The 12,037-nt window shown below is 46.0% G+C and overlaps 1 protein-coding gene across 4 annotated transcripts in view; it reads right to left on the reverse strand.

The window, feature by feature from the left end:
- Positions 1 to 12,037, reverse strand: part of Tdh (L-threonine dehydrogenase) — an 87,301-nt gene that overhangs the window by 46,369 nt on the left and 28,895 nt on the right. For all 4 annotated transcript variants that reach the window (XM_037415110.2, XM_075874004.1, XM_075874003.1 and 1 more), the window contains exons 2-3: positions 4,094 to 4,232; positions 1,841 to 1,883 (exon numbers count right to left, since the gene is read on the reverse strand). In XM_037415110.2, coding sequence (XP_037271007.1) covers positions 1,841 to 1,883; positions 4,094 to 4,229 — 179 coding nt within the window. In that variant the 5' untranslated portion in view covers positions 4,230 to 4,232. The remainder of the gene's footprint in view (positions 1 to 1,840; positions 1,884 to 4,093; positions 4,233 to 12,037) is intronic.

The following is a 12,037-nucleotide window of genomic DNA, read 5'->3' on the forward strand; positions in this document are numbered from 1 at the left end:
CATCAGCCTGTACAACTTACTCTCCTCCCCTCACGCGCTTGTTTTCTCTGGAAAAGCTCATACCTTGAACTGGTAACTAATGATAACGGATTTAACTGCGTAGCTATTTAATACCGCTGTCACACGGGCACCCTCGTCCTTAAGACAAGAGAGATGCGGTCCATGTCACACGGTCACCCTTACGCAAATGAAGGTAAACGGAGCATTTCGCAAAAAAAGTTCGGCGATCTGCCTTTGCAGCGGAACGATAACTTCTCGTCCCCAGTAGTCTGCTGGTCAGAAAAAAAAATCACTAAGTTGCCGCAGTGAAAACAGGCAGCGCGACAGTCTATGAACATTGCGAATACAGAAAATCTGTACATACGCTCAAGCAGTAGAGAGCCCTTATCGCTTCATAAAGCGATGCAGCCATCCATAGCTCGTAAGGAATCCGTGAGGTAGGCCTAGCTCCCTCGACAGTCGCCGCGCTTCCATTTGGGCCATCTCGGTCGATACAGCGTGACCCCTGCTTCTCACATCTTCGATGAACTTCACTATAGCTGCACCTCCGGCTCAGGGTAGACGCTGGTCTTGGGGCCGCGAAAGGACGTACGGTCATGGTGCGTGGCTTGTAGGTTTTCTTCTTTCTCCACTGGCGCACCCGGGACTCGTCCATATCGTGCCGTCTTTCCGTTTCACGATTACTGAACTCCTCGGCGACGGTGATGATCTCAAGCTTTTGCTGTGCGGTGAAGGACTGCCACCGGACGCTGCTCATGGTGACAGAACAGATCGAGTGAGGCTTGGCCAACGGGTCGAGATGTGGAGAACTATCTATAGTGATATCAGCGTGGTAAAAAGAGCTCTCACTCAGTGACAACTTTTCTTGACAGCACTGTAGAAGTAGTGCCGGATTCAGAGGGGGCGGGGGCGGTAGGGGCGATCGCCCCCTCCCTCAACGCCTGTAGGCATCCCTCCCCCTCTCTTTAGAAGTGCTTGCCGTGCACCTGCTGTCACCAATCAGGACAAATGAATGGGACCACTTTGGCCGCACACTAGCAGCATTCATGCTATGACAGAGTTTTTGCACTCGTGAAAACGAAAAAGTAATGACCACGCCCCCCCCCATCTTTAGTGTTACTTCAAGCGACCCCCCCCCCCCCCCTAAAATGAGTGGCTGGATCCAACCCTGCGTGAAAGTAACAGAACCAAAATGGATGCCTACTACCACGCCAAAAGTAGTACTTAAGTTTACAAATATCTCACTTACCTTGCTGAAATAAATACTGCTTCATTTATTAAAGAACTCAAACGGAAGCGGAAAGTCGTAGGTAAGATATAGGTATTGTTCACTTTGCAAAAATGCCTTCCTTTTTCCATCTCTTACACAGCACTATCTTTTCGGCAAGCCCTTTTCCAAGGCAAACATGGCGTCCATGATGTGTAGGGGCATGTGAAGGGTCGTGGAGGGTCACTGTGCGGCCGCAAACGCCTAAACGCACACTTACAGTGGCGTTTACAATGAACACTTGAATTGTCTCTCCCCAAATATTTCTCAACGCTTCAACGATGCAAGGAAGCAAAACCAAAATCGGCAACAAGCTGCCGTACTACTTGCAGAGCAACACGAATTCACGGAAACCGCTTCCGTAGCCTTCGCTACACCGTTAAGAGGCTTCACGGCAGAACACGCATTGCTGTGAAGGAGCACTATAGAAGGAAAACCCGCGCACTTCCCGCAGCCCCACTTCATCGCTGAAATTTTCGGATTTTCGGTGCTGGTTATACGCTCCGAAATATGGTACACAGTAGGATTCCAGACTGCTTTTTTGTGCGTAGGTACTGCCGGAAATTTTCTTACCTTAGAAGTCGAGCCAGTCCCGTTCCCAGCTGTCCCAAGCTGCCTGCAGCAACAAAGTTAAAAGTATGGCGTTAGAAACTTGGCAAAATGCATATGGCGTCTACAAACAACGTTCGTTTCTTTCAATATGGAACGCCGTGCAATATTCGGACTACTCGAACAGTTGGTACGGTTGAGCATTAAACCATATATCGATGTGGCGACCGAACACTATGTGCGCAAAAAATAAAAAAAAATCTATAGTCTTACACAACTTAAGAAGTCAGGGGCGGCCCCGCCCAGACGACCGAAGCGCGGCAGCCTATCACCTCAGCGGCCAAATAAATAGTCCCAATCTCGCTCTCGGCAACGTTCTCTGCAGGTAGGGTCAACGGCCGTTTGGCTCGTGACGTCACTCTGTAGCAAGCGGCCATTGGTGCAGGCTTGTAGGAAATGCCACTGACTTCTGAAGTTGTACCAGACTATAGGCGTTTGTCTTCTAAAATAGGTGATAACATTGCTGTAGTTTGCAAATGCGTGCATATTGTCGTTTAGTGATTTGTTTCGAATGCTGAAACCGATAGCAGCGGGATGTCTCGAAAGGCCTAGCAGCCTGCTTGACTAGCACGAGATTGGACTGGCTAAAATGTTTATAACACAGTGATCAACACAATGCATTGAGGTCCGAGAAGGCCGTGACAAAGGCAGGGGCGTCGCCAGAGCGGGCGGGGGTACAGGTGGCAGGAACGCGGCAGCTCCGCAGAAGCTGTTCGCTGCTCCACCCTCCCCTCTCCTAAAAAGCGAACGTAACTAAATCGAAGCGCATAGGTTCCCTGCATCCCTACTGTAACACGCGGCGATTTACGTGGGAAATTTAAAATTTTTTATTTTGATTTACCCCTCTGTGTTAATAAATTCATGATGGTGAAGCTAACGACGGTAGAGTTCTCAAAGTTCTCACAGAGAGTTTACAAATCTAAACAGATCCGTCGTTCCAAAGACGACAGGCTTTCGTGGTATACTTGAACGCAGAAATTTCGGTCTGTTGTCTGTAAGCCACCCGGCTAAAGTTTGAGCACTTCCTTAACGCCCAACCATATTGATCTGGTGGCTGCGTTCATATACTTGCGAACATTGTCGATCAAAAAGCAAATATTACGCCTAGCTGAGGTGCAACACACATACATAAGCGTTAGGTGGCGTGTTCACTTTCTAGAAAATACGTAGTTACGTAACTTAAAAAAACGTTGAGTCACTTACGCTGCTCTGAAGATGCGACGCCACGCACGAACAAGCGGGTGCCGCTTCGCTGAAAATGCGACGGCATGCACCATTTTCCGGGCGTGCTCAAGCACAACCATCTTGGGCTGATGACGTTGCACTTTTGTATCCGTATCAAATAAACAGTGATACGGTGAGCTAGCACATACGAAAGTGCTTGGGTCTGTACAATGAATATTTCATGATCATTTCATATTAGGACATATAAAACCGGCAAAACAATCGCTTATCAGTCCAAGATGGCGGCATTCATGGACCGATAATAAAATCGTGTATACACAAAAACGCGCTCTGCTGACCATAGAGTTTCTCAAAATTAACTAGAGGGCACTCTGGCGCTGCGATCGTTCAGCGACCATGGGAATGATGGGTAGTACACACATTTGCCTAGTCTTCGTACTTGCGGGCGGCGAATCGTACTTGCGGCTTCGTTTATTGCTGTGTTTAGATTTTGTTTTGAAAGAAAGATTCAACCCTTTCAAACTACGTGACCCAATTTGAAAAGGTAATTAAAAAATAGGGTGGTGAAGCGCAATCACTGAACATTTGCCAATTTATGTTTCATGAGAAAACAGCTTCAAGCCACACGAACACACACGGAGTCAAGAGCAGGCCAGAAGTACGAAGTTTAGACAAATGTGTGTACTACCCATACAGTGTACTTGAAGTATTCTTCTAGTACACTGTAACTACCCATCATTCCCATGCTCGGTGAAGCGCTCTGTGTTGCAGCTCTCATAGACATTATCGCCAGAGTTCCCTCTAGTAAGTATTGTGAGAAACTCTATGCTGCCGACGACATGGTGCTGCCACCTGCCAGTGGCCCTCGGTTCTGTACAAGCTCTTGTTTCCACTGCCAGATGGCGTCCGCATCTCACGCGGCGCCTCCAGACAGAAGGCTGTCGTCTTTCGACGACAATTTGCAGCGGAGCACGCATACACGCGGCCAATTAATTTCTTTGGTGTCGCTTTGAAGGAAGATTTCGTCCTCACCTGTGATGAGCACCCTCGGCGGGTCGCTGTCTGACGCTCCCTGTGAAGCGTTGCGCGCCGACGTGCATCGGCCGGCAGCGGCCAGCGAGGGCCTCAGCACCCGGCGAATGGTATTCTGCATCGTTCCAGTCAGCATGACCTGTCGAGCGAAAAACAAAGAAAGCGATGCGTTGTCAAAGTTTGTCAGCGGTCGCTTTCTGGAAATTATCAAAGCGGCATTTGACTGAAAAGCCCTTTCCAATGGGTGAGGGGATGTCACCGTAGTGCAACCCCGCTTACCCACCCTCTCTCGCCGAGTACTTTTTTTTACTATCAGAGCACAAAGCAATGATGTGGATTAAGGAAAGGGAAGTCCCAATGCCCCCCGTCGCTACAACCTCTCGATGCGCATGCCCTGGTCGCGAGTTGTAAATCACGGGGCGTTTGTTCCCGCGTGCATTGTTTAAAGGGACACTAACGAGCAACAATGACTTCGTTTAGATTGACAAACTGCACTCTGATAAGTTCCGCTGTTATAAGTTCATTATTAGCGGAGAAAATCAAGGTCGAAGTTTAATTTTCAAATTTCGTGCCGACGGCTCCACGCGTGACTGAGTGTTACATGACTAATTTCTTTATTTTTTTGTATTTTCACTACACTGGCTCGATGAAATTTTCTGAAACTTCGCATACTAGGCTTATAGCTCTCGCAGATGACAATGTACTTCATTTTTATTGATTAGGAGCTACGTAGGACGCTTTCGAAATTCATGGCGTTACGGTGTTTGTGCGGGAATCGCGAGGTGGCGTCTTCACTCGCACTTTCTTTTCGAGCGTTTTTTCGCTTACGAAGCGTTCTGTTGCCGTAAAAGTGGGGTTTTCGGGATTGCGAAATAGTGCTGTGCAAACACGCGAAAAATCTTTGTACCTTTTAGTGTCCCAGGCTTTAGGTGTAGGCCGATTGTCGAATAGAACTTCAAGCGTCAAGCAATGTCGTGAGACTGCGTACCTCCGATAGAGAATGATATTAGACGAGCACCGAAGAAAATAATCCCGTGAATAGCCACAAGGCTTCTTTTCTGTTTCCAATAAACTAAACTTTGATATACACAGCATATTCTAAGTACTTTAGCGCAACTTAAGAACCCCTAGAAACACTCACACATTCACACAGTGTGAATGTTGTTCTCTAAGGTTCCTAAGCTGCACTTTTTTACTAACAATATGATGAGTTACCCCTAAACAAGTTTTAATATTATATGAACTACCAAATAGACGTGAGCTACAGGGGTGGGGGGGGCTTTTTTTTCGCTAGACACCTGACCTGACCAAACTTAGGCACTGCAGTGCATGGCTTTCTGGCGTGGCGTCTCGCCCTCTCCCTATGAAGAGAGAGAGAGAGAGCGACTTCGCGTAGCCGCGCGCTCTCTTAAAGTGAATATCGCAGAGTATGTTTGATCAACGTTTCTAGAGCAAGTTTATAAACGTTGGCATAGATAGCGAGGTCTGGCCGCACCTTAACTGATGACTTGAACACAGCTGCACAGCTGGTACGATCCCCCGGCTCACATTGAGCAATTTGTGAAAGGGATATAAATTTATTTTGGGCAAAAAACAGAAATGAAAAGTAATAGTAAGAAAGGCTAGGCGCTCGAGTGAAATTCAGATTTCCATGCACGTCTGGCAAAAGCGGTACAGACTGTTGCTCGCGGAACAAATCACAATGCAAGCTGAAAAAAAAAAAGATGAGACTGTGAATATATTGCAGGTATTTCAATACTGAATGAATTAAGCTAAAGAATGGCCGTACGCTGTAAACTCAGCACGTTCTATGATTCACAGAAATGATGAAACTGACTAGCAAGAAGTGTGAGCTACAAGCGAAAAGGCATTATGTAAAAACAGGATACGCGAGAGTTGCGACTTCCGCTTGTCTGGCGTCAGTGAAACTTTCGATAACCGATAAAAAGCCAGCGGCAGGATGCGCCGTGAATAAGTTCTGTACAATGCTCCTCAGCTATCCTTGTCTCAGTATTTCATTATCATTGTCATCAGCTACAGTATATTACCTAAATTAATACGTAGAAATATCAGGCTTGTTTGGGGGTTCATGCCTATTGGCATAGGTGTGAGGAGAGTTCCCGTGGGGGCGAAAGTTCATCGCGACGCCCTCCTCCCTATTAAGTCAATGTGTGGTACTAGATTTGCGCTCCCCCCCCCCCCCGCCACTTTATGTCCCAACGAGAGGCAGACGCCCCCCTTGCCCCCTCTCTGCTGCACACGCCTGTCTGTTGGTGCAGACTTAAAGTGCAGAAGATAAAAATTTGCGCCTGTTCCACGCCATGAACAGTGCGCAAACTGCGGAGAGCTGTCCAACGCATTCTGAATCTGTTGACGCTCGACTTGCGTTTGATCTGAGTCACAGAACTCCCCGAGTCGAATCAGCGATTTCGTTAGTCTTTGTTGGAGCTCGGCTTGCGTCAAAGTCTTCAGAGGCCTAGCCTTCGCTGGCGTTTCACCGCCGCTTTTCGCTTTCGTAGATCTGCGTCTAAATAGCGACACTGGTGTTTCGCTGCTGTGTTCGCTGTCCCGGACAGACGAATTAGCATTTGCCTTTGGCGACACTTGAGTTCACGGGATAGTGCGCCTACTCCATGGCAGGAAAGGAAACCTTCATTAATTGCAAGGCTTAGGTACCTTTTTTCGACTTATTTTGATATTGACCTGGTCTATGCGATCTTTCGACCTAATTTGATATTGACTTGGCCCGTAGCGCTACCTTTCGACCTATTTTGGTACTCTGTTTCATCACGCCAAGGGACCAGAGGAGGCGACAGTCCCGAGCCGTTAAAGCGCACCGCATTTAAATGTTTCAGTTTCACCCCCAAGGTGAAGCATGAGTGCGATAGCAACAAATTGTTTTTATGCAAAGTAATTAACGCTAACAGCTCGCTCATTTAGCTTCAGACAAGGGAGGGAGGGGGCTGTTCTGGGACGGTTCATGTGACGAGTCCACCTCGGCCTAACGTCATCAGATGGCAATCAGTTGCTGCAAAACGTGACGACGTAATAGCGCTGGTGCGTTATAGGAGAGGCCACGTTTAACCTACTTCGAGGGCTAAATCAATCACAGAATTAGCGTTAATGCGTGGCATCCGAGATTCACGCGGCTAAAAGCGGATATCTGGGGTGGGCGTTCGTTGCACTGAAGCGCATTCTACTCCTTTTGTTTATGTCCTGAGATTTGGAAGCTCCGTCACGGCCTAATAGTGGAAAAAGAACCCGAAACAGGGGGTATGCTCCTCGCACTCTTTCTTCCGGCCAATTAACGGCCGCTGAAATGGACAGCCCGCTGAATGAACAGTTCGTTTAAAGCATTCTCTGCTGTAACTCCGAGATTTCAATGCGTATAATCGGTGAATATAGCGTACATGAATTGTGCATGAATTGTGAACCCCTCTTGAAATTATTTCGGAGTAATTCCATCACTTGTTACAAGTATAATGTCACGACACTAATTTCAGGCAGCCGTAATCTGTAGTACAGTTTTATTACTTTTTATGAGTCATTTTGTTAACTATAATCAGAGTATATATATCAACATGGAGTGGGCGTTAGTTTTTTCGTCCTTCAACTTGAACTCTGAGCACTCTTAACTGTTTCCAGGCCTTCCCGAAAGGCTTAGCGCGAATTTCTTCCTCACGCTTTAGACTCATTGTTTGACTACTGTGAAGTATAGTCAAGCACTTTGTCTTGTTCTGTCTCTCCTTCCCTTCATTTCCTCACGCGTAATTAGGCGTACAATGCTCACAGCCAGGCAAAACCACGAGCCCCGTTTACCTTCCCTCATTCAGCGCGCGCACACAGAGGTACATGAAAGATGCAGCTCCATGCGTGACATTTACTTGTGGAGGAGACATCGTGTGGTCGAAAACTGAAACGTTGATTCTTTCATCGTTTCATTCTTCTTTATGTTTATTTCGTATTTTTCTTAATTTTGTTCTTCCCTTTTGAACACGCAGCGCATCTACTGCGTCAAAACATTCCGATGCCTGCAGTACATTCCAAGAAGCCAACAATAGTTGCAATACACCGCTCAGTAAGGTCAAATTTCAACAACCTTGTCTCTTTTTTTCTTTGTTTCTTCTTTTTTATTATTTACAATGAGCTGTCGCCACGTTGTACCAAGCAGGTGGGATTTAATACAACGCAGCGAAAAACTATAGGAGTGCATATATGTTGCACATACTGTGGTCGTCCAATAAATTCATATAGAATACATGGTGAGCCATAGGACACTTCATCGAAGTTTTTTCTATTTTTTTTTTTGCGGGGATCGCCAACCAGAGTTGAAGCCAAACTAAGTAACTACATATACAATGGAAAGAAGGAATATGGGAACATTGCCAACGAAAAGCAAGAGTCACACTAGTAATTATACTTCAACTTGATTGATATATCTTGGGTTTAACGTCCCAAAACCACTATATGATTATGAGAGACGCCGTAGTGGAGGGCTCCGGAAAGTTCTTCAACTTTGTCAGCGTAATTAAACTACATGACGAATTATAACTGGCCCAGAGTATATAGGGACATCACTTTATTATTACTTTAAAAAAAACAGTGGCATATTTTTGAAATTCCATCAACAAAGTTTGTCATTCGCGAACCAACACACGCACACTGCAGTGTATTCACATCACATATATGCATTGAAATCTGGTATTTGTGTGTGTGTGTGTGTTGCGCCGTCTGCCTCGTTTCTATGCCTGATGTCTAGCAGTCAATGTGATTGATGTGTCTTTGTTATTTTTCTTTCATTTTTTATCGATTTTTTGTGTGTCGTGAGAAACGCGGACGTTACATATACTTTGCCCTAAATTGTGAACGTAGTGAGTAATGTTTTTTTTTAATGACTCGCTAGTAATTGGCTGCATCAACCAAATTACCCGACCGCAAAAGTGATTCGTTGCGTAAGCCCCGGAGGCAAGAAGTGATCTAATTACCGCGACTTCACTGCTGCTGAGTTCGTTACAGGCACTGCACGGTATTGGCCAAATGCCGCAGCAACAAGAAACACAACAGTGGCCAGTAATGGAAAATGAAATATCTATAGAACATTTCAGAACGCCGCCACGGCCTCTCGCAAAAGCAAATTAGAAAAAGTAAAAAGGGGTTTGAGCGACAAAACGATGTCGCTGAAATCAAAATCAAGTTTTAGAACTCAAAAAAGAAATCAAGGAAAAAAATTGCCTCTAGAATATAGCTCAAATGCGCCTGTTGGGTTGGATTATCTTGAAAGTAGGACAGCCCATCTGCAAGAAAGCAAAGTACGAAAGGGAGAAGTTGAGCTAATTGTGCTAATAAACTTCTGTAATTTGGCATTTACACGTTCTTTGCGCGAATCTACCATAGGAAAATTTATGCGGATTTCCTTCCAGAAAGAACGCTTCGTAGCTGACGAAAAATTAATTATTATATGTGGGGTTTAACGTCCCGAAACCACCATATGATTATGAGAGACGCTGTAGTGGAGGGCGCCGGAAATTTCGACCACCTGTGGTTCTTTAACGTACACCCAAATCTGAGAACACGGGCCTACAACATTTCCGCCTCCATCGGAAATGCAGCCGACGCAGCCGGGATTCGATCCCGCGACCCGTGGGTCAGTGACGGAAAAGTAATCTTGGTCTGATATAGAAACTGAGAAGCAACGCTTTTCTAAATTTCGTGACAGCAAGAATTTGGGATTCTTTACGCACTTTGTATTCTCAATCTGAAAAAAAAAAAAACGCCATCTAACGTATCCGAGTGGTAACATATATAACGGAGGTGATCCACATGTTGTGCGGCACCTATATACAAATGACCCGTTTGCAATCTTCTTGAATGTGTACAACGGACCCGTATACTGGCACATAAACGTCGAAATTATCATGGCGGAAATCTCAGATGCGTCATAAAACGCGGTAAAAAAAAAAAAAGCCGTCTAATACCTGATTCAGGAACATGCGGCCCGCATATCACCATCTTCGTTTGTTTGTTTTTCTTTTTTGTGCATGTGCATGAGCTGCACAGGCATGACTAACCTTATTGGAGGCACACGCCGCGGCCTCTGTGTATTCATACATAACCGGAAAACAAAATTCAGAATCGGCGTTCAGATTTTACTCCTCTTGAATGTCGAGATCGATATCGTGGTCAAATCCCCCGTAGAAATGACTCATATATGACATATTAAAAATATCGTTCTAATGGCGACGTTACCTGACATTCTGGACAAGTTACACCCCCACCCTCCTCTCTCTATCTTTATTCACTGTGATCTCAGTTGCTCTTTTGCAGGGGTAAATTTACATGACTGGCGCCCTAAAGCTGACGTGAGTTTCAGATTCCTGGTCTGAGACGTCGGTTTCTATAGGATATCCAATATTGGTACAAAGCGCCTCGCAGAAGACGTCGTGAAGACTATTGCACGCGATGTGTTCCAATACTCGCTGTAGACGGCTAAATAGACAGCTAACCGGAGGGCGACCATCTTAAGTACCATTCCAATTATATAGCCGGCAAAATAGACATATTCGAAAAGACCATCGCAGACAAAAACGATGCAGGCTACTTTGCTGTCAAAACAAGCTCAGCGAACTGCTAGGACGGCTCGGATGTCACCTGTATGATCGTCCGCACAGAAGCAGACACTTTTCCAGGCGCTCAATGTGAGGAATGTTCAAATTTTCATAGATTTGAACACGAAGTAAGCTAAAAAAAATAACAGTTACGTTTGTTTATCCTAGGTTTCTCTTCTCGATGCAAGATGGCGACTCGTCACGTAGAAGCCATCCAGACCAAGGATGTTCAAAAAACAATTTAAACTGCCTTGAGGGAGAGAGGGACGGAGAGATTGATACATTCTGCTGATAAAAAAAAAGAGCTTGACATTCATCTTCCAGCCTCTTAGGTGAAGGCATTAGAGACATTCCGACTTCTCTGACATGTCAACGTTGGTCGTTGATCTTGGACGTACAGTCTTTACACATCCATTTGTCACCTTATTGCTTATACTTATTTTTTTATCATAGAGCGAGCAGTTTCCAGGAGGCCAACAATCGTACGTTGAAAGAGAAGCCGATCGGATGGGAGGCTGCGACGGGAACACCTGCGATGGCTGACAGATGTCCGTAGCCTTTAGGTGTCGCGTCAATAAACCTTCATTGAAGGAAGTTCAGCCCCGCCATTTTTTTTTACGAAATATGTTGCTGACAAATGTTGGATATCCTGCATGCCTCATCGATTAACGATGTATGCCACGTGGTTAGAAGTACCGCAGGAATGATCTTTCAGGGAGGCTCTTAATAATGTTATCTGGAGCATACGTCCCAAAACCACGACATGATTGTGAAGAACGCCGTATACTGAAGGGCTCGGGAAATTTCGACCACCCGAGGTTCTTCAACTACTGCAACATTTCGCTTCCGCTCAAATACGATCGCCGCAGCCGACATCGAACCCGCGACTTCCGGGCCGGCAGCCGAGGTGGACGCTTAGGGAGGCTCTTGCAAATAGCGCGCACGTGGGTATTGCTGACATGTAGGCGTTGGCACAACGGTAATTCAAATACGTACATTTTATACTATGCACACTAGTTCACCCTTGATTGATTAATTGATCGATCGCAGAGGCATGAGTTGCAAGGAGGGGGGGGGAGGTAGAAGACTGGGGTGAAACTATGCGCGGTCGCGCGCGCGGACTTGCCGCCCCAAGTTGACCTCCCGTGTACGGCTATAGGCGGTACTCCGATTCTTGTGCTTGAACCGTGCACACGACGGAGAACCGCGTTCGATTCTCAATTATTATTCACGGCCTCTGTTACGAAGTTTGTGCACGCGCTGCTGGTGGACGTCCTGCCTTATCGAAGACTCTACAGTCTCTTCACTCGAGCAATTTTTTTTTTCACCGCGAGACAGC

The sequence above is a fragment of the Rhipicephalus microplus genome, chromosome 9 (assembly GCF_043290135.1).
Source record: "Rhipicephalus microplus isolate Deutch F79 chromosome 9, USDA_Rmic, whole genome shotgun sequence".
Taxonomy (NCBI): Eukaryota; Metazoa; Arthropoda; class Arachnida; order Ixodida; family Ixodidae; genus Rhipicephalus; species Rhipicephalus microplus.